General features: G+C 45.6%; 1 protein-coding gene across 4 annotated transcripts in view; it reads right to left on the bottom strand.

Annotated features, from left to right (window-relative positions):
• The window catches only part of zeb1b (zinc finger E-box binding homeobox 1b), a 47,679-nt gene that overhangs the window by 5,525 nt on the left and 18,559 nt on the right, over nucleotides 1–23,595 (bottom strand). For 3 of the 4 annotated variants that reach the window (XM_029457535.1, XM_029457538.1, XM_029457537.1), the window contains exons 2-6: nucleotides 9,619–9,774; nucleotides 4,455–4,616; nucleotides 3,158–3,360; nucleotides 2,439–2,544; nucleotides 290–1,983 (exon numbers count right to left, since the gene is read on the bottom strand). In XM_029457535.1, the coding sequence (XP_029313395.1) occupies nucleotides 290–1,983; nucleotides 2,439–2,544; nucleotides 3,158–3,360; nucleotides 4,455–4,616; nucleotides 9,619–9,774 (2,321 nt within the window). Of the gene's footprint in view, nucleotides 1–289; nucleotides 1,984–2,438; nucleotides 2,545–3,157; nucleotides 3,361–4,454; nucleotides 4,617–9,618; nucleotides 9,775–15,330; nucleotides 15,347–23,595 lie in introns of those variants that run through there. The other variant, XM_029457536.1, reaches the window with a different exon arrangement.

The following is a 23,595-nucleotide window of genomic DNA, read 5'->3' as shown; positions in this document are numbered from 1 at the left end:
AGAAATAGTGACTCGTGATTCTTTCTTTTCTACTTCAATTTTTGTATGGATTAAACAAACAAGTTCATTCTAACATTAGTTAACTTTAGTGGGGCTGCTAGGCCGGTTTTGTTAACTTTGGACAGCCTGGCTAACTGCTAGCTGTAGCTTAATCTTTAGCATACAGATATGAGAGTAGTATCTTCTCATCTAACGCTGAGCAAGCATATACGCTGCATATTTCCCAAAATATCAACAAAGACAGGGATGCTCAACGGTTTCTAAATTGGGGACATAAATGATTGCGCACCTTCACTCCGTTGAGGTGGATGGTTTCCTGCATCTCGATCCCAGCAAGGCTGTTTGCTGTAGTGGTATAGGTGTAAGCCAGCTGGGGGATCAGGATAGTCTGTTTGTTGTTAGTGGCTAGTGCCCTTAGGCATTGCATTGTGGTCACAATGTTGATGGGCTTGACACTTTGCTGGCTGGCGAACAGTGCGATGGGGCTGGCGCCCATGGCTAAGAGTGGCAATGCTTCTTTCTTTGTGCAAGTTAAGTTTAGGGGTTCATCCGCATTGGTAGAGCCAGAGGAAAGGGAGGGGTAAACGCGGGCTTTAGACACCACTCCCTCCGCTTCCTCTCTGGCGAGCTTTGGCAGCGACAGGTCTAGGGGTCCATCAGTGCTCTGGGGAGGCTGGGCTGGGACAGGACCGCCAGCTGTTAGGTTTAGTGGTGAGGGAGAGGCAGGAGAGCTGTGAGTGCCGTTGACCTCCGCTGGGGTGGCTTCTGTAGGGCTGTCCTGGGTCACAGACGGGCTCATATTGGCTGTGTCCTTCCCTTGGACCAGAGACACCACACTGTTAGCTTCACAGGTGTCCTCTTCCTCTGAGGGAGGTGTTGGAGCACCCAGTGATATCTGACCCTCCTGCATTTTGTCAAACCACTTCTTAACCACATGGGTTGGCAGGCTGACTGAGTCAGAGATCTTGGCCAGCTCATCCTTGGTGGGCTCTGCATTTAAGGCAAAGTAGGCCTTGAGCAGGGACAAGAGGTTTTTGGGCTGGTTACAGAGTCCTCCCTCTGACAGCAAGGCAGCAACAGCAGACTCAGACTTATCCAGGCCTGCGCCGTTCAGCCTGAGACCATCCTTCTTGCAGTGCTTGAGTGCATGGAGTGCTTCCAGCCCACCGGGACAGTTATCACACAGGAGACAAGTTTTAGTGGTCTTTTCCTCTTTTTCTTTAGTCTCATTGGGCCGGGTGCCTCTGATAGTTAGATCCTCTGGGAGTTTCTGGGAATTGAAGGTGTCAGTGGTAGCATGACCTGGAGAGGTTACCTCTTTCTTCAGGTTATGGGCTGTGAGCTGGCCCTGGTTGGGGTCCAAACTGTAGTTTATAATGATTTTTGCATTTCCGTCCTGACCCACAATAGGCAGACTGATGGCTGAGATGAGTTGCTGCTGTGCGGGATGGAGCATTCCAGTGGTTAACCCAGAGTTCACCTGCCCCTGGCCTTTGGCGTTGCTTTCCAGAACCTGGCGAATGACGTTACCGTCCACCGCCACTTTGAGAGCATTCTGCAGGTCTGCCAGGTTGATGCTGATGGGTGACATCAGCCCCACAGTTGGCAGGACCACAGCCTGTAGTGTGCCCTGCAGAGGACCTGCAGCACCGCCATTGAAAACTCCGCCGTTCATGGCGGCCATAGCTGAGGATGTTATCAGCGTCGGCTTGTACTCGTAGTCCACAGGCTCGGTCTTGATCTGATTGAGTGGCAGCTGCTCCTGCAGTGGCTTGCTGTGCTCAAGCTTCTCCCTAATGAGGACTGAGGGCGACGTGGGCAGCACTGGTGATGGATTCTGGGTCTGGGTTTTGGCGTTCCCCAAGCGCGCTCTGCCGTTAACTGAGATGACGCTGATGCACTTCTTACTGCTGATGTGGGAGCTGTATGAGCCTGAGTGAGAGAAGCGCTTCTTGCAGTTGGAGCACTCATAGGGTTTCTCTCCTGAATAAAACCACAATGTGTATAACAGAGAGAGAAAGAAAGAGGGGCGGGGGAGATAGAAACAGATTTCCATTAGTAAATGAAGCTAAATGAGCAAGCTAGGCTATGAGAAGTACGGTAGGAAAAACCTCTAATGCATTTCAATGATGCTTAAACGCTGATGTAATGCCACCATTGGGAAATGCCCTTCTCTAATTGCTGTCCCATAATGCCAAAAGAAACACAATTATGGCGCTAAAGGAAGAGCACACAATGGATTGAAATACAATAAAGGATCTCTAAACACAGGGAATTGGCTAGAACATAAATAAAAGATAAATATTGGTGCAATGGTCTCTGAAATATCTGTGGCCAACAGAGAATCATGGCAAAGACTTATACAGAAGACCTGCTCATGTGCACGCAGACACCAATACACACACACAGACAGAATGCTGCCATGGTTGTCCACTCACCGCTGTGGATGCGTAGGTGCTCCTTCAGATGGTGCTTGTATTTAAACGCTTTGCCACATTCAGTGCACTTGAATTTACGATTGCCTCCTGACTGTGTGATGTGTCTCTGTCAGATGAGCAAAGAGGGGACATTCAGTGAGATACACAATGATGACACAACCTTTGAACTGCTACTAATTCATGTCACAATCTCATTAATCAATCCAGGGCAAAAGTTCATGTTTATTTGTCATGTTTGGAAGCGAGCTGCTTAAGTAACTGGCCTCAGCTTCCATGTAGGTTTGCATAATTTAGAATCACTTTGTCAGTGCATATTTACCACAGCACTACAGAAGTGGTATGCAACTGAAAGTGATCACAAGGAATCCAGCCGCACTGACTATTTGTGTAGACTGATACATGGAAATATCAGAATATTAAAATGAATACAAAATACATACATTTATATATAATGTGTTGACTAATTACTTAGTAGTTTCCCATCAGTCTTGCAAAATGCTGCATGTTAATGAGTGTACTTCCTCATTATAGCACCACAGTTTGTAGTATGCTCCTAAAAGAGGATTAAAGAAAATCATCTAGCTGCATTAAGTATTTAAGTTTGCAAAAAAGAAAATGTGCATTTTCATTTACAATATTAAATATTTGGAAATGATAAGATACCAGAACAAGACATTTTTCAGTATCCAGTCCTGACCAGTTTGTCAGTCAGTTTTTACCTGATCCCTTCCGCCCTTGTGGACCGTCATATGCCTCTCCAGCTGTGCGCGGTATGCAAAGCTGTAGCTGCACTCGGGGCAGTTGAAGCTCTCTTCGGTCTTCTCGTGCCGATACTTGATGTGCTCCTTCAGAGAGCTGTAACGCTTGTAGCCACGCGCGCAGTACGGGCAGGTGAGCAGCTGAGAGAACGAATCAGGAGTTCCTGGGTAAAAAAAAAAAAACACACAAGAGGAAAGTGTTGTAATGACATGTGTGAGAGTGAAGGGGGAGGAAAAGAGGGGGTTAAAACACATGGTCAATAGGGAGGGCTCTTTGATGTTACACAAGGCTTGCCACAGTAACACTCCTCTGCTAGTTCACCAATCACAGAGAGATCCTCCCCCACAGGTAAACAGCACCCAGGTAACCAAATGGATAAAAGATGATTAGTGATCCATAGTAACGCATTCCTTTCCTTATAGAAAAAGCATGCTGGGTTGCCAATGCAGGACTGGAATAAAATGTTGCTTTTGTACTGTAATTATAGCTTTTACATGCCTGAAATTCCATCCAATTTGATTGCCTATTGTGCGTGTCAAAAACACCCACGCATGTAAGGAACAGTGAGCTCGGTAAACATCAGCCGCCTGCCCAGATCCAACCTGGTTAACAGAGGGTCTCAGATGCCCGGCTCCCACACAGGTAAAGCATTATTCCGTTAACAGGTGATGTATTAAGTTCCCCTGCGGGACAGGTGAGGGCCTCGGGATGGGAATGCACACACATTATCGCCCAGGTAGCTGTGAGTCAGAGCTCACATAGACGTGACAAATTTACTCAGGTGTTGCTGTTTCTCTCCCTCCGGCCCTCCCCTCCTCCCTCACTTTTTCCCCCCTCTGTGGTAGCAGGTAAAAGCCAAAAGCCCGGGAGCAATAAAGGCCCCAGTGTGCTGCACTTAACAAATAGCGGTGTGTGTGTAATGATGTTGGAGAGTAGCGTTAATGGGGTGGAGTTAACACCTAAGGTGAGACAAGGAGCAGGTAGAGTCATCCCCAGGGGGCCAGTAATTACTGGGTAGGTGCAGCAATAGTGTGAGAGCTCATTGACTGTGATCTTTCGGGTGGAAATAGCGGTGTGTGTTTGTGTGTGTGTGTAATTTAGGGACACTACACTTTGTGTGTAGGACTAACAGTGCTATGAATGACATTTAAAACAATCAATGCATAAAGCACATAATAGCCGGTCTGGAAAGGGATGTGTACACAAAAAGAGTGTTTTTTCTTAATGTGCCGTGAATACTGTGCGAATGTCCTGTACCATTCTCGTCATGGATGCTGGCGTCAGGGGTGCCCTGGCGTTGAGGCTCGTCCTCTGGGGCCTCTGGGTAAATGACGGTCGTGTCTCCTTGCTGGAGCATCTCCTCCACTAGGGCGTCTGTGCTCACATCATCCTCAGCGTCTGACACACAATCCTCCTTCACTGTGAAGGGTCAAACACACACTGATTAAAGTCATGCTTGCAAAAAGGTATTATCGATTACCCCGTTATTTGAAGATGTACATGTTTTTCTATCGATGTAGGCTGTACATATGAAACCTTAACCTCTGCATATGAAATGTGATAATCCAATAATGTCAGCGTGAGTGTCACTATAGCTGAAACGGATCTTGCAGTACAAGCCCTTTATCATGACATGTTCACCAAAAAAAACAAACATCCTGAATGCTGTTGTTCACAATAGGATGAGAAAGCTAATTAGCATCAAAGGCCACAGGCTACTGTATGAGCTTCAAGCTCTTTGTAATAACTGAATGGCAAGCCTTTATTCACAATGTTAGGTAAGGTACTTGTTGAGATTGGGACTGATCATTTGGTGATGAATCTCCTGCTGATGTATTGCGGCAGATAGATATCACGCAGGATGAATGCACACGTTACCGCACGCACGCACGCACACACACACACACACACACACACACACACACACACACACACACACACACACACACACACACACACACACACACACACACACACACACACACACACACACTCACACACACTCACACACTCCACGCTCTGCTCTCTGGAGAGGCTTGGCCTTCAGACTGTGCTTAATATCCCAGCAAATGAGCGCCTGCATGTGGGAGCTGAGCGCGTTCTTCCTCTTCATCACATGAGCCCGACTAGCTAATCTAACGAGCACTAATTACCAAACTGCGGCTTATAGGATGTGTAACCTGAGGATGGAGTTTAGGGTGCACGAAAGCTTCCTTCCCTCTTTCCGTCTCCCAGAGCTTCCTGAAGTGGATACCGGAACCAAGTATAGTGTGTCGGCGATTAAACAGAGCATTATTCCTCAATGGATACGTTAGTGTGCCTATGTGTATCATTACCGAGAATAATTACAAGGGTGAGCCATCAGCTAAAAGCAAAGTTAGGGCTACTGTAGATACTGCGGGAGTGTTTACTGGGCAGATGTTTTACGGATTGATTTAAGCACTCCTCCAACTTAGGGGAGAATTGTGTTTTGTGCGCGTGTTGAAAGACGGGACCAGCTGTGTTCTCCTCGGAGATGGGAACAGGTGTAGCACTTCATGACTCACCGACGCACAGTGAATACCAGTGCTCTTACACTCAACTTCCTCTGGTGCACCTTAACAAAGCCATGAAACAATATGAGCACAGTCATTTGTTGCTAGGGTTATTAAAGACCATTCGAAGAAACCTCCGGCTCTGTAAATACGACCCCTAGATAATAGATCATTCAGAGAAAGAGGCTGGGAGTTGTGTGTGTGTGTGTGTGTGTGTGTGTGTGTGTGTGTGTGTGTGTGTGTGTAATATAAAGCGGAAGCCAACAGCTGCTGTCTTTTCTTTGTGGAATTGTAGAATTCTCATCGCACAGTGGAGGGTCAGAAACACATGAGGGGCTGCTAACCCCCACGTATCACACAGCTTTTTGCCACGATCAACAACACGCGCTTGCTTATTTTCTCATCTTAAAAAAAATAGTTTGACATTGTGGGAAATACGCTTACTATGTTTTTTAATGAATGGTCTTGTATTTTTCACAATTCTGTTGGCTGTTGACAAGACATTGTCAAACATTGTTACATGTGGAAAAGTGCTGATCTGTCTGTGTTCAGCTCCCATCCCCTGCTCAAAGGCAGCATCCAAACACACCTCTAGGCTACTAAATGTTGAGCATGTGTGTGAAGTAGAGTCCCTGTTGGGGGTCTGTGGTGCAAAGGTATGACAAGCGGTTGTTTTCACTCCTTGTGTGTGTGCGTCTCTCTCTGCTCTTTGTTAAGTACAGAGCGAGGCCAGAAGGGTTCACAGCCTCGCTGAGGCGGCTCCGTGTTATCAGGCTGCTCCCCTGACATGAAACACCACACAGGCCATTTATGTGCTGACGCAGGGATGTGAATGCACCACTGCACAAGTGGAAAATCGGTCAAAAAAAAAAACGAGAACGAAAGGGCCCCGTGAGGTTGTAGCAGGACATTCTGTTGCAGCTCAGATGGAGGTTTTTCTGTCTTTCTTTTGTAGTGTAACCTAACTGTAGTATGTATTAGAACAAAATCACCAGACCACCCACTCTCTCCTCTTCCCCTCGCTCCCTTCTCATCCTTCTCTGCCCACATCTCTGCAACATGATACGATATCCCATGATGCATTTCCTGCCCTGGCCGACCTTTGCCCTCCACCGCTTCCTGTGGTTGTGCATCCAGACATATTCGTAGGTTCTATCTTAGATGGGAGAGACCTCAGCGATAAGGATATGCTTTATCTCCCATCAACAGGGAGGGAAGTCAGAGAATACATGTGAGGCATTTCCAAATCTAGGATGATTTGCTTATCTTTGGCTTTGCGCTATCAAGTATTTGTGCTGTGTGTCTTCTCAGCTCTCTGGAGATTCTTCCTTTCCTGTCCAGAAGGGTGGCTCAGTGTTAACATCACACGGTGACATAAGGCACGCAGGAATGTAGGTGTTCCTGTGTGTCCACACAGTCCTTGCTGCACAAGAGATCCAAATGGATTTGAGACCAATTCAAAGGAACATCACATATCAGGCCAACTGTGAGGAAATAGTGAGTGTCATTGTGCGTGAGAGCCTTGTGACTTCACTGCTGGTTGGAATAATGCAGTGCAGCACAAGTGTCCGCTAGAAACACATCTTCTAGCTGCCTTAAGCATGAGTCCATGTTTAACTCAGCCTTTCGCTGTCATTAAGTGCCATTGCAGCCTCACAATATCAAAGCTCTCCGGGTCCACCCTGCTCATTCTCTGAGATGTAATCATGCTCTACAACTCATCACATATAAAGGAGAAGCCCTCCCAGGTCAACACTCTCTCTACCTTTTTTATCCCCTGGAGTTAGTCAGCCTGTTCTTAGAGGAAAACAGGCTGTAGTTTACTGCACCAACACCGGGCTGCTCCACCACTACATAATCATTTAGGAGGGAATGAGTAATGACAGCGAGCAGGGTACCCATGATACCATATAATCAGGAGGAATGATTCAGAACAAGAGAAACAGTGAGAGAGAACGGGAGTGTAAAAAAAGAAAAGGAGGGGAGGAAAGGAGAGATGGCAAAGCATTGAAAAACCACCTTTTGGTTTTGGAGCGCGGCAGTCTCAGGAGAAGGGGTGTCAAGGTTTTAATTTGAAGCAAACTGGGCTAGGCTGAGGAGAAGATTAGTGGGTGGTGGTCACTTCTCAAGGCTGCACCAGAGACTTCTCTGTTCTCAGGAGTGAAACCAAGGGATGAAGAGATGAGAGACGAGGGAAGTGTGTTTGTTTAAATGACTGTGGCTTTCCCATGTTTCATCAGTCCCATTCAGAGTGACGGCAAGGATGTTGCTTGATGTATGATATGAGGGCTGTATAAAACGAGAGAGCAAGAAAGCGAGGTGTGTGTGAGTGTGCACATGAGTGAAGGCAAAAGAAAATATGCCTGATCAGGCATAACTGTGGAGTGCAGCCAGCTCACTGAGCTGTTTCAGTGTAACTCATGCTTTTGAAGTGTTTAATGTTCACGAGCCCTGGCCAAAACCAATGACATTATTCTTCCTCCAACTTTCCCTTTATGCAAGGAGGTACAGCTGGAGAGCAGTGATGAAAATGACAACATAGTCTGGGGAATAGGTGGCTCCACTGTGCACAGGTCTGTGGTTTAAGTGTGTACACGTACGTGTGCATGTGCAACCGAAACCTTGCGAGTGAAACTGACTGAGCTAAAACTCATTTGAGAGGAATTTCCAAAAAATCCCTCCCTAAACTGAAAGCGCTAGGTTGCTGGACATTTTCACATGTTCTAAGTTGACCTCTTGCTAAATCCGAGCCCTCTCAGTCCCACACATCTCTCACCCGTGTGAGCCAAATCTGCAAGGAACAACACCCTGAAATAAATATACTTGTGGCTCAATATCTTTCATTTCATATGTCACAGTGTTGCACATACTGTACTTGGCACAGGTCTGAGACGAGCGGCGTCACACAGATTCATATGCACATGCAATACAAGGTCAGGAGAGCAACGTAGAGGCCTTGGGCGCAGGTTGAAACACCAACATCCTTCAGCACCTGCGATTGTTGTTTTGGAGGGGGGAGGGGATGTGTGACGTCAGCCCTTCCTGTGCCACTGCGCTGCCTCTGATGTCACTTCCACATGGTTTGAGGTAAAAAGAAGTTCACGGCGGCCCCTCCAATGCCCACCAGTGCCATAAAGCTCTCCACTGGCTCTTTGGTTGCGGGGCTATTTTCTCTACTTGAAGGTCTCTCCCTGTGTTGGCATTGTCTTTGTTTAATATCATGCTTCCTGCCTTAGTTGGAAGCCCACCACGTGTAGTACCTGTTTCCTTACACTGTGTTTCACAATGAGACAAAGCCTGGTCCTTAACTGTGCACAGACGTCAGTGAAACGTTTCTTAACGGCTGAGGTCAAAATGAGACAGCACCAGTCAAACAATTAATGTCGTAACAATAAATAAAGGGCACATTTGCATTTATGTGCTGGAGGCATTTGAAAGTAATGCTCTTATCCTCTTTCAAAGACAATTTGCCAGCCTAACGATGGCAGGACTGCCAGCGAAAGGAGACACTGTGGAGAAGTCATTTGTTCTGATACCACAAAATGTGTCACATGACATAATTTGCATGATACTAGTGGCATGAAAAACCTTACTGTGCCTTGTCTCAATAAAATGGCACTTATCTAAAGACAAGTCTGGCAAACAGTGAATAAAGGTATGTTATGCCCCACTGGCACAACTGTAAATAAGATTAAATGAGCTCTTGTGCTGAACCTTTGCGCAATGCAGAAAAGTTGAACACAAGTCATAGAACTTTGTTGAAGTGGTGGCTAGGAAGATAACGTGTATTTGCATGGTTCACTGCGGATGTGTGATAATAATAATAATAATAATAATAATAATAATAATAATAATAATATGTTCTATGAGTGTGCATCTGGTCTCACCTCCGTCCCAGCAGCGCTCCCTGGGGTGCTCGTCGTCTGGTAGGGTGCTGTCGCAGTCTGCCCCGTCCAGCAGGCTGCCTTCCTCCTCCACGATGTGCAACTTGTCCTCATCGTCTGACTCCGAGCCGGCCTCCACCACACTATTGTAGTTAGTCACTGCACAAGGAGACATTGGAGGACAAAGGTTAGAATAACTGGTCAGATTATGTCTATCTTTTTTTATTGGTCTTTATTTTTATCCTTGATAAAGATAATGGGAGGTGTAATGTGTGTGCTTCTTGATTATGAGCACTGAATGTGAAAGGCCACGAGGCGGAGAGGCTAAATATATGTACTATGTCATTTAAATGTCAAAACTATTAAAGGGAATGGTTGAAGGAGGAGGGGGCAAGGAGCTGGGAACACCAATTAAACGGACTGCGGCCTAACTTCAATAGATAAGATGAAACTTTAAATGATCATCGTGGGGAAAGTGGGTTGTTAAAGCAGGAGAGAATAAAACAGAGTGAATGGAGGACTATTAAAGATACTGCAACTGATGATTTTGACGCCTCAATGTAGTAATATTGAACCATTTGAGGAAGATATGAATCCAAAGTGACAACCAACTAGAACCACGGGGAGAGAAAAAGAAAATTCACGCTCAGAAACTTGCGGATACATACATTCAGTACCCGTGTGTGAGATCATTAGAGTGCAGGCTGAAGTGGTGTGTGTGCTGTGTGGGAGTCAGTGTGACCTGGTCACTTGTGTTATGGGCTGAAGGAGCCAGGAGACACAGAGACAGCCAGCCTACAGAGAGGGTTATTACAGGGAGTAAGTTTTCCTGACCGACTGTCTGCCTCAGATATGTGTGAGTACGTGTTCCTGTGTCTTCTTTTCATTTCCACCTAGTTCCTCCATCTCTCAATTCCACCTGTGTTACTTCCACCCACTCTCATACATTTCTCTCTCTCCCCCCCTCCATCCCTTTGTTCCGCTGAGAGAGCTACAGATCCTCTCGGAGGCCAAATCAATTCTCCAGTGAGAGCAGCCCAGTCAGCAGAGGGCCCGGGTTGCAGCACTGAAACTACCTCTCCAGCTACTTTATCTCACATCATACACACAGTACATAGCGCTTGCACATACACACACTGCCTGCATTCACTCGCTGAATATGCACTGCCAGTACAAAGCACCTGAACATTTTTTTTCTCTCTATCTTCACTCACCCCAACCCCACTCGCCCACCTCTTTCTGAAGTGGCTGCTAATGTTTTTTGTCGGGAGGAGGCGTATCTGGGAGAATCATGATCCTCCGTTTCAATCAATGAGAATTGTTTTGGTGAGGTCTTTCCCTTTCTCTCTGCATTGTGCAGGTCATTACAACTGGTTGGTATTCACACAAACTCGGTAGACGTGCAGGGTTCAGGCTGAGGGGGAGGCGGGAGGAAGGAGGTGTGGGGGCGGAGGGATGAAAGGTGGTGGAGAAGGAGGGAGAAGCACTGTTATTTGGCGAGTCGTTTGCAGGGTCAACACCGCTGTGCCGCAGCTGCGAAATCCTATCGGGTTCATCAGGAGAGCTATTTCATTCTCAACCTCTTTCCTGTCTTCACACTATTCCTCACTCCACAATATTATCTTTTTTTTCCTTTTAATATGATGTGACCGCAACCATATTGTAGTTTTCAAAAGATACATCCAGGGGTGACGCACATCCTTTGTACTTGGATTGGTAGCCAGGCTAGCCAATAGAACAATTGAAGACCCGGGAGCACTCCTATTCAAATAAACTGATAATTAATTGGATTCATATAGCATTGTGAGACTGTATAAACTAGTCTGTACTTGTTCCTCTCGCCCCTCTCCCTTGTCTACCTTATACCACCTCTCTCCCTATCCCTACCACTCTTGTGTGTCAGAGAGACTCTGCCAGGTGATGTATTGTCCATTCAGCAGTCCAAACAGGGTGCAACACTTCATTCTGAAACAGGAGGTGCTTTAGGACGAGTCTGAGAGGCTGTTTAGGGCCACAGCCACTCAGGTGTGGAGCTGAGGTCAGCGATTACAAAGGCAACACTCTCTGCCGGCAGTGTCAAGAGAAAATGATCAAATATAAAGCTGTAGAGAGAAAATCAATGTGCTGGTGTGTGCAGACGGGGGTGGCAACAGCCAGCAGGACAATAAAAGTAGTAGCTGCAAAGTACAGTAAAGGTGGGGGGGAGTAAAGGATGGCGAGTGGTGTTGGTGGTGTGGGGGGTGAACAGAGACGGTCTTCCTGTGCCAAATGGTTGGCGGTGTTGAAACAAAAATGTGTGTTCCAACAGGAGATGTAACACCTAGCATCAACAAAAGCTGCAGTCCCTTCTGGCTGACCGGCTGAGCGTTTGGACAGCTGGCCTCATTAGCGCTAACATGCTAGCACACAACAGGAGGACAACTCCTACGCAGCCGAGAGAAAAAGCATGGATAGGTGGAGGAGGTGAAAAGCTTACTTCTGAAAGTTTGCTTCCCTCCATAGGTTGCAGAGTGTTGAACACCTGAGAAAATAATATCCATAGCCATTCAACATAACATCTCCAATGCGGAAGTGCCTTGAACTTCCATTCTCTCTAATGGCCAGCAGGGGTCAAATCCATTGGTTACAAAGAGGAGTTTGGTTGTATAGAGGTTTATGAGAATGACCCGACTTCTCACTTGATTTATTACCTCAGTAAACATTTTCCTGACAAGTTTATGGTCTCAATCACTGCTTCAAAGTCTTCTTCAATACAGCATAACGCTCATTTAGTAAATTATGGTCCCATTTAGAGTACAATAGCTTTAGGGCGTGGCCACCTTGTGATTGACAGGGAGCTTCCACGGCGTTGTCCGGTCTAGACTTAGCTCAACCCTCTCATGTCACTTCTGGATGCAAAAAACCAAGATGACAACAGCCGAAAAAACAATATTCTCACGGCCAAAACGGAAAACTCAAGGCTTCAAAACCATAGTTCACAAAGCAATGGGTGATAAGCCAGGCCTTTACCTTGGTAGACCTGATGCATCCTAGTCCCAAATCCAACTGTTATTGATAGTAGCAGACAAGCTGATGAAATGAAAGCCTCTCAGTAAGTTATTTACTCTTCACACTCTTCACCTACACATATTTGCAACATGCTACATGTGTGCTGTAGTAGGCCATGCTGGAGTGCCCTAGTAACACCTCCAGTAAATGTCTGAAGCCAAAGCTGCTTGAATTTCTCAACCCTCACCATCAATCCTCACCTTCTTTTCCCCTTACAAAGTTCCCAGCGTCTATTGAAAGACAGTGCCAGACAGTTCATGTCAGCCACACTTAAATATGCCTGCTGGAGAGAGGGCTGTGTTGTTATGACACCTGCCAGGCTGTATCAATTACTGGCAGAGGAATGGGTGACTGGGTGGGTTACTCCCAAAACAGGCCTACCGTTACCCCATTGGTGGGGATCACCTTGGCAGACATATCAACAACTCGCTGGCATTTATTTCAGGCCCATGCTATTTGATCCTGGCCTGATTGATGAATAAGAGACATTAGGAACTTACAATCACTGTGGCGTCGTGTTTGTACAACAGCAGATGGCTTTCAAACACTGAGGCGTGCCAGATTGGAATGGCAGTATCTCAACTTCTGTGGGAGTGAGCTATCTCTGCTTTGAGGCCCTCAAGGTGTGAGTGACTGGCTTTAATAAGCGAGCTTTAGATGAGGACACAGAGAAACATATATAGTCTGTGAACAAACACATTACCGTCTGAAGTAAGCTTTATCTTGATTCATTACCTATAAGGACATCTGTGAACCTATATGTCTTAAGTGCAGGCCAACAGCCCTTATACCAGAGTGTGTAGGAGGTATGTCTGGAATGTCCAACCAAAACACTTTTCCCTGTCTTAAAGAGACAGATCAAAGGGTGTGCTCTCTCTACTACTAATTTCAGCCAAAAGACTAACACATATTCTTAGGTCTGCTGTTCTGCTTGTGATTAGACAGATTGACTCATCATAAGCAGCAGCCACTATTTGTCTGCCCTTCTACCTCTCTTCTGTCTCTATATTTAGCCTTGGTACTAAAGGCTCCCTCATTGAGGTACGCCACTTATCTAATTCGAAGCTCAGGGCCAGGCAGGCAGCGGTGAAACTACCACAGGCATCCTCAAAGAGTACAGACCCTGTCGTCACAGAGTCTGCCCTTGCGGCTCTGCAATGCCATTTTCTCAGGGAAGCCAACCACTACAAAAAACCCAACTCGAACCAAAGTAAAACAAAGCTGTGCCATTCAAAACCTCAAGTATGCCGTCTCAAGGTGAGGTGCCTCATTCAGCACTGAGGTAAACGCTGCTGGTTTTATTAAAACAACAGCCTTCCTCATACAGAGTCAGGAAGGTCAACTCAAGTGCCTTTAACAAAACAAAAGAATCGGGGATGTTTCGTAAACTTGCTAGGCCATTTGGGTCAGGCAAAGGCTGTTTAGTTCCAGTATTTAATATAACTGTGGACACATAGCAATATCCCCTCACACAGTCAGTTAGCTGGACAGGGCACTAGGGGCCCCAAGAGACTGTTTGCTGGCAGCTAATGCCAAGTCTCTCCACCACAAGGAGGAGGTCAGTCAAACCTAGGGCTAGTCATTGTCCTGGAAAGTTTCTCCATAGATACTGAGCACCACATTCAGCTCCAAATACTCCCCAAACAACACCCAGTGACTCTTACTCATTGTTCTAAGTTAGACTAGGGGGGGGGGACAAAATGCAGAAGCACCAGTACAGTAAAAAAAAAAGAAAAAAGCACCATGTAGTCCTGTGAATTAGTCACTTTGGTGCAGTTCTGTATTTCCATGTGCCACAGCAACTAGAGATGCAAAATGTTCCATTGATAGATTCAGGTATTCAACTAGGCAAATAACAATACACTGTTAACACAAACATTTGGATTGAATATTCAATCAAAGCACTTCAACAACCTGTGGAGCAGAGTTCTTCATAGGAATCATTTCAGAGGTGAGCTAGAAGACAATGGGCTCTTGTCTTCCTAATGATGCTGATCAAGGTTTTAGCACGTGAGCTAATGGGCCCCCGCAGGTCACTCATCTCCCATCTGATGAGCACTTTCCATAATAACACTAATGCTAATAGCGCTATTGTTCTCTTAATCTACATGATGACACTTAGAAGTGTAAAGGAAGTCAGTGGTTGTTAATGAGTGTTAGGAAACGCAAAAAGAAAAGATTTGACTGCACCTCAGAGATTGTGGAATGCGTTTCAAAAAGGAAAATGATTGGAAGAGTTGCTGCATCTGGCTCCTCTCAGCTCTTCTAAATAAGGCCAGTGGCCACTGGTATGGACGGGTGTGATCACACCATGCTCACAGCAATGCCCCCGCCACCAAGTTTACACTTGTCTCCCAATGCGTGTTTATGTTGGAGGTGAGACAGCCCCATCAACGGTAATAACAGCGGTACACCTAAGTGAGAGTGAAGAGTGTGTGTGTGTGTGGTTCTGTATGTTAAGCCGTTAAAAGGTATGCTTGACATGTAGAGGGCTTTCGATCATAATGGGTGGTCACATGACCTTGGTTGCATATCGATCGCAGTAGGGCCGCAATAAACAAATAACACATAACACAAACCTGTACACCGGACACAAAAAAAGTCCTAAACTACTGACGATAAAACCCCCCAAAACACATGCGCCTAAACCCTATGCTACCCACTTACAGTATCTCTGCACCATCCATCCCTATCTTCGTCCATCAGTGTAGAGGCCTGCTCTAGTTCTCCGACACTCAGCAGGTCTGCAGTGAGACAATGCCCACCCAGTGAACCAGTCCAGTTATACACAGTATAGGCAGGTGACTGAGAAAGCAGTGATGTATAAAGTGGGTGAGCAGGGGGGTAAAGAGAGGAAACACCTGCCGTAGATTCTGGTAAGCCCAGACAACCTCCAGTCATGCTTCATACCGCTCTCTCTTTAATCTCTCTGCTTAATTTTAATGCTTTTCTTTTATGGTTGATCTGGCTCTGTTTTCTCCCCGCTATCAATTTTAGTTCAATGCTATCAATTTTAGACCTATATACTCCAAAATAACAAACTGTGTTACTTGAGCTCTACCATGTATTTGGCTTGATATTATTCCCACATGATTCACCTCGAACACAGACAAACAGCAGCAACACAAGTGTGCACAGGAAAGCATCAGCACACACCTGGTAAACTGTTGTTTCCTTTCTGTTAGCGGCTGTTTCAGGTTAGTGCAAAATCTCTGAAAACATCAGGCAGGCAACCAAACACAAACCTGGCTAATGTTACATTAGCCGCCGTCAAACCTCATTGGAGTGTCGCAAGCAAAATGAAATGTCCCTGTCACCTCTGCTGTCAGACTCCATTCAGTCTGCAGTTATAGACTGATAGGTTTTGAAAGCTGTGCAGTGGTATAATAGTCTTCTTCCCCAGTTTGTGTCTAGGGTTGACATTTTGAGTGGAGGCTCTGTGAGGATATTATTAGAGCAACTGCCTAAAGGTATTCAGCCTGTTTAAATGTAGTCTGTTACATCAGTAGCATCAAACTTCATTACATAGCCCGTTTCCTTTTTCTCCAACCACTTCAGCACTAATAACAGCATCATGACTGAGCCAGCAGATACCGATTGAGCCCACATGTGTTAAAATCATCCACTCACGCATTAAGGCTGGACAATAGGCAAATGTATTCAGAGCTGTGATAATCATTTGTCAAATCGCAGGCCAACTCGTTGAGCCTGTTTTATGTGTTGTCAGACAACAGAATCCGATTTCACAGCTTGATCCAAGCTCTGTCATAGATACACATGGGTCAGCCAGCTGATCGCTTCCAAGCTATGGCTAACATGCTACAAATGCTACCAGTCTTTCTTTATGCCTGTTAGCGATGCAATGTTTCTATAGGATCATGCTTTCATTTAAAATAACATGTAGGGATCATAAATACTACATTTGTACATTCTTTGTATCCATTCATAATGTATAATTGTATAGCATGAGTTTAGTTTCCACACTGTAGCATTGTGGCCTAACAGCTGAGCTGGGGCACATGGAGGTGTGTGTTTAAATATATGCAATGAGCAATAACGGTGTTATCCAACCTGCTTGTGTAGCGCAGGTCTATATTAGGTTAGTGTAGCACAGGGCTGTTGCATTTTAGGAGCAGGTGACTGGACATTCCTGCCTGTATTAGGCTTGACAGTTTACTGTGGGGGAGTACAGAGCAGGGAGAATTACACTAGCCTATGAAGAGGGAGGGAGGTACACGGACAAACAATTCTCCAACTGGAAAATGTCATTAAATGTTGCTTACCTGTAAGTATACCTTACTGCACAGATTTATCGCTGGCATCAGTAAATTCAACCCAACACCTCAGTCCATTAAAGAGACTGAACATCACGGTCATCAGTGCCGTCACATATTTACACTCGTCAATTCTTCACTCTAGTCGAGACTGGGTTTATTATGTAGATTAATACAAAGATTGCCAGTCAGCAGCACGAGACGAGCGCATACGAGCGCAAAAGAGGGCAGAAAAGGTAAACGGAGGGGAGCGATGGCAAGGTGGGAGGAGAGGAACTGCTAATGGCTTAAAAAGACAAAGCTGGCCTGTCACACACGATGCTCATCTGAACTGATGGCTGCCCCAGGGAGGGAGAGTCACGAACTGTCAGAGTGACTGAAAGAAAAGAAGAGGGAGAGAACACAGAGGAGAGACGGAGGCTGGGGAAAGGAGACATAAAAGGTTGAAATGAGGGTGGCTGTTGAAAGAGGAAAATCAAGTGAATAATAAAAGTAAATGCAAGAGACAACAAGGAAGTGACAGGAGGAAAGAGAGAGAAATTAAAATAGGGAAGACTGTGGACAATATTTACATTGGTGTGTGCATTCTCTAGTTGTCTGTGCCTCAGTAAAGGTCAGTCTTTGATGCTGTGGCTCTGCCTGCCAGATGTCTCAGTGAGGGGACAGGCCATAGGGCAACAGGCAGTGCACACACACACACACACACACACACACACACACACACACACACACACACACACACACACACACACACACACACACACACACACACACATTTGTACACACATTCACAGACAGGTGGAAGTGCAGAAATAACCTAGAAGTGCCTTTTTGTTTATTGGTTACATCTAATTTTATAACCATTGCAAATTCCCATTTATAGCAATCAGCAGGTCAGCACACCTCAGTGAAGCCATGGCCAAGATCCATGTTGACAACCTACTGTGGCTTCACTAATTCTGACACTAACACACAAAAGTGCAGTGAGAGCGCTTCCTTTTTGTAGGAAATCCTCCTCTTTGTGGCATTTTGACAACAGCTGACCACTCTCTCATTTCTCCAGAATGTCAGCTCTGTCACAAGACACCCGAGGCCAAATGTCCTGGACAACCCCTGACACACACACAACGCATAATCAAACACACTGCCCGGGGCTATCGCTCAGTTGTCACAGTGGTTTCTTGTTAGTCATGTGAAGCAGGGAGAGAAAGGGGTTAACGCCGTAAACTTACATCCACAAAAGCTCTTTTGTCACCTCAGTCCTCCACCAACACCCCCCCACCCCCCTCCTGAGTCCTTTCCTTTCTCCCAGTTTTTCCCCGTGTGATCAGGAAGGGTTAGCCTCTGGGCGACTACAGCTGAAGAGCAGTGAACCAGTACCGTTCACACCATTACCCTGCTGTTAAATGACCATGAGGGTGGACAGCTCCGAAAATCTGTCTTGCTAAACCAGGCAAGACAGAAAGGATACATGTTTACATGTTGCAAGACCCCACCTAAAGTGTGTATAAGGGGGTCAAATTAATCCAATGTGCCCCTCTCCCAGCTCAACACCGCCTCCTTTCACTATGACTGTACTTGCGATGACTAACACGTTAATTATGATTTGTAGAACTGGGACGAACAGATGAAAAATCACAGGCTGAGTGAGCAGCGACGTTGTGAATGCACCTTCTCAATGCGGTGCTGATTGGTGAAATGGCTGAGGCAGCAGGTGAACACAGGCCGTCATGTATTGATGTATCGATGGACCCTCTTTTGTCCATGACACCCAGAGGTGCTGGGATGGTGCGTGGGTGTGTGTCTGGTTGCCACCGGCCCGGGAGACCATTAGTTCCCTGTGTCAGAATTCGAAGGGGAGTATCGACAGTCCAGCTGGGGCAATCAATAGGTGCAGATCTCTCACTCCCCTCTGCCATCTTTGGTAATGGGCCTACAGTGAGTCAAACACTGCTGCTCTGGGACTCTTGTGTACTTTGTTATATCACCTCGCTTAGTGTATTCCAGCACGGTAAACAGAAGAAAAATGAACTGTTGCTTTTGAGAGTGGAAGGGCAACACAAGTGAGTCAGCCCGACTCCAATGCTGAATTGATTGATTCTGTTAGAATAGTTGGGACTCATACAACTGCCAACCCAAAAAAATGATATTACTTTCGGACTAAATGCAAGTTACAAACAGCTGTCTTTTCCTTCATTCAGCTTAGTCATGTTCTTTTCTGTTCTGGTCAGATGCCGATTGCTGCTCCCTCAGGCTAAAAGATGGAGGCCAGATCGGGGTTTCTTGTATGCGACAGCCAACAGGGTGGGACCTCGATTATCTAAGCACACTGCAATCATTGGACTGGACTCTCGGGACTATCCCATGTGATGTCACCCATACTGTGAAGTCATTCAGCAGGGAACAGCCAGATGTTTTCAGGGATAGAGCCTCCCCTCTTTTTCATGTCAAGTATTCCCATGTAGAAATACTTAGTATCCGTTTCTGATAACAGTTTTGTCCTAGGGGAAAAACCTACATCTGTAAAGATTATGGCGTTCTATTTTCTGGTGATGAAGTGACCTGTGCTTCTGATTACAGTTTTTAATAAATGAAATGACAACTCCATGAGGGAAAATATCCCTTTTGATTGTCCTACCAGGAAGGCTGGATTCACATGGAAGCAGTGACTTGCTCAAGCACACACAGGCAGAATTTCACCAACGATACCCTGTAGCCCTAACCCCTGCTTTAGAGCGGCACACATCAGTGCTGATAGAACCAGTCACATTGCTTTCCGCATCCATATAAAAACGGTGTTCAAGACACTACGAGAGTTAAAACCGCTTTGGGAAAGAAGAGGAGCTTGCTCTTTGTCTCTCTGACACTATGGTGGCTGAACTGGGTCAAACAGAGCAGTGTTTTATTCCTGTGTGCTCCCTGTGGTTGAGGGGGAATTCCACTGGGCAGTACACTGGGCTTCCTGTTCATCTGTGGTGATGTGCTCTGTAGCCGAGAGGAAGAGGAAAGAAAGACAGATCTGTCCAAGCACTAGCTCTTCTCGTCACACCACCAATATGAGTGTGACTTGTGTTGATGGTTGTGTTAGAGATGATTGTATATATATATATTTATATATATATATATATATGTATGTGAGTGTGTTTGTGTGCAGCTGTTGTCAGACAGATCACTGATAACACTCAACGCTTTTAATAAACTCAGCAGGAGTGTGTATATGTGTTGGTGTCTTAGTGTGTGTGCGTCGCTTGCTGAAAGGTCCTGGGCGTGTGATTGATGGAAGCTTTAGCACAGTAAACACATGCACACTCACAATTACACACACACTTGAGGTGGGTGGAGAGAGGGGTGGTCATATGCAGCAATGCTCAGCTAACATTATTCATCCTGTGTTCATCTGTGTGAGCTGAGCCAACCGTTCCCCATATTGATGAGCCAGGCAGTGTGTATAGTCACTTTATTTACACACACACACACACACACACACACACACACACACACACACACACACACACACACACACACACACACACACAAACCCGCATTAAAGAGGAGAGAATGGAGGCAATTTAGAGCATGTTGGATCTTATTCTGTTGTCTTTTTTTTCATTTTTCTTTACCTCTTTTTTCCTGGACTTCTTATTTTTGTTATTTGGATGATGGGGTGATTCAGAGGAAAGAAGGCTGGGAGAGAGGGCGGCTGAGAAGGAGAGAGTGGAGGGAGAGAGCAGGCAGAATGGAGGAGAGGTTATTTTGGAGTCTCTGAACTGTAATCACCACCTACAGCTGCTTCCTCCCAGGTGCTCCAACTGGACATCAACAGAGAGAGGGAGGGAGAAAGTAGAGTAGGAAGAACAGAGAGACTCCACACGAACAAGAAATACTCATGTAGTAGAAGTACTGGTGTTTGACTTGTTTAAAATTAGCCTGAATTTCCATGTATCACTACATAACTAACTTTAACTGCATTCTAATATCTACATTTTTCCACCGCAGATTGCAGTGTGTTTCCACAGATCTTCTCCTGCTGAGCCCCTGCAGGCAAGGGGAAGTTTTATCTTAGGAGCAGCAGGAAGTTGAAGGGGCTATCACAGAGCTGACACAACACTTCCAGTACCTATGAAGACAGGATGGTGACTACTTTCAGAGGAAGCTAGTCTGGCTGTAAATTAGGCCAGACAGAATGTGACTCGCACAAAAACAGCCAAAGAGCTACAGGTGAGACCAAACAGCCCGTTGCTTTCTGTCTATGTGGGACCTGCTCCACACATTTATTCTCATTACCAGTTGCCCAAAGATTAATGAACGCATAATTTACCATTAGGTGTAGAGTACATCGCATTCAGTTTAACGACATCTATACTTAATTTAAATCTTAGCAACCTGAGATCTGCACGTCCAGTGTGAAAGTTAAGGAAGTACCAACCAAATGTGTTACCACAAACGTTCCACTGTGCTTCACCTATGATTCATGCATCATCTTCCACTATGAGGAAAAAACACAATTAATCATACACCCAACACCCAACCACAGTTATAGGTGTTGCTGTGTGAAGCTTTACGCGCCAGAAAATACATCATGGTTCACATGCCTTCAACGCAGTTGCGCACCAAGCGTCATGTGTTCAAATAAAACCCCTGCACATGGAAGGCTTGCGGGTGCGTCCCTGTAAGTCATCCATGGCAGTCTCCCATTATTGTCCAATAAAAGCAGTTGGCGCCATGTGAGCCGTACATGTCACTACCAACCGCCCCACTGTCTGCTGCATTTCCAGGCTGCACAATATAACCTGGTAACACATTTGGATTAATAACACCACTATAGTGAATACGCAAACCTCCAGCACAGACTACATTACCGTGAGAGATGGGGGATGGAAGAATAAATAAAAAAGACAGATGAAATCAACAATGCATTCTTATGTATAATGTATAGGAGGCAGCCTGCAATTGTGTCTGAATTACCAACACAGACATAATTCTAATTCTTAAGAAACTACGACTTTAAGGTTCAAGTCGAGCCTAAATAAGTCATTACATACATTCATTAATACATGTTTTTTGTAGTGAAATAAAAAATAAGCCCTGCCCACACTGAAATGCCTGTGCACAGACGCATACCCCATACAAACATCAAACCGCTCATGCATAAACAAAACAGCGGCAATGAAGTCGCGAACCACGGGTTAATCGTGCAACATTGTCATCCGGTTAAAACTAGAGCTCCGAGCCTGGCCAAACAAACCTGGCTGATAAGCACGGCGGTAGCATCAAAGCCTTACAGATTATAGATTACCATCAAATCAGCCCGTGCACTGCTGCGGTGGACAGGCACCTGCTACTTTACTGTAATGCTTCTCATCCATGGGGCTAGTGATTAGGTGTGTGTGTGTGTGTGTGTGTGTGTGTGTGTGTGTGTGTGTGTGTGTGTGTGTGTGTGTGTGTGTGTGTGTGTGTGTGTGTGTGTGTGTGTGTGTGTGAGATCGTGATCTCGACTTCTATACATAATAGCTTTTCATTAATGAGAGAGGTCTCCGTGAAACAATGGGATGGTCGGTGATGTCTGAAAAAGCTATTTTCTTAAGCTGCCTTGCGTGGCTGTGTGTGAGTTTGGCAGATGGCATTTTTTTATAATTTTTTTACACACACCTGAGGGTTAATATACATCTGGTCTGTGCATGTGTTTATATTTGTGCAGCTATGTAACTCCAGTGCCATTCTAACTGACTATAATTAGTGTCCAGTGTGTGTTTTTAAATTTTTTATATATACAGTGGCACAGTGCCAACCTCAAGCCTCCCTAAACGTACTGTCACAGTAGTGCCGTTTGCTGCCACTCTGCCCCCGTCACTCTCCTCTGGCAGCAGCAGTGTGAGGATTAAAGGAAAATCCTGACCTCCTCATCCACCTTTCTTTAATGCCTCTGCTCATTTTAAACGACTCGTCCAAAACTAACTGGCTGGATTACTGCTCAGGTGCTCTCCCAATCCCCCGGCCACCTCTGGTGAACATAACACACACACACCGATGCACCCAGTGACACACATTCCATGCAGTTAAACAGTAAAAAAAAAAAAGCATATACATGAACAGATGCACAAGTACACAAAATAATCTCTCAATCAAGAATCAGAGATGATCTCTGTTCCCACGGGTCTCCAACCAATATGTTCCATTTAGGTTAACTGATTGAGATGCAGCAAGTGGAGTCCAGTGAGGGTTAAGAGAGAAAGAGAGACTGTGAGGATGATAGTGCACAGGATATGCTGCTATTCAATTTACCTGCCACACACACACACACACACACACACACACACACACACACACACACACACACACACACACACACACACACACACACACACACACACACACACACCCCTCCCTACATCCTCAAAATTCTACCAGCGGGGCAGAAATGCTCACTCCTGTCTGTCTCCCTGCCGGAGTCGCTGGCGTAGCACTTTTCTCCATTTTCATCGCCATTCTTAACCTTTATCTCATTCCTCTCCTCCCATCGTCTGCTGTCCTCCTCTTTTATCTCCCTTTTTTTTCATATTTTTTCTTCTCAAACAGGCTGCTCACAGGGAAACAAAGGTTGTAAAGGTGGGAGATATTGTTTGGCCTGTGTGTGTATACTCTACATGTAGTTATATAT

This window comes from Cottoperca gobio, chromosome 20 (genome assembly GCF_900634415.1).
Source record: "Cottoperca gobio chromosome 20, fCotGob3.1, whole genome shotgun sequence".
Classification (NCBI taxonomy): domain Eukaryota; kingdom Metazoa; phylum Chordata; class Actinopteri; order Perciformes; family Bovichtidae; genus Cottoperca; species Cottoperca gobio.
The sequence above is the reverse complement of the archived record's forward strand: the minus strand, read 5'-3'. Positions and strand labels throughout refer to the sequence as shown.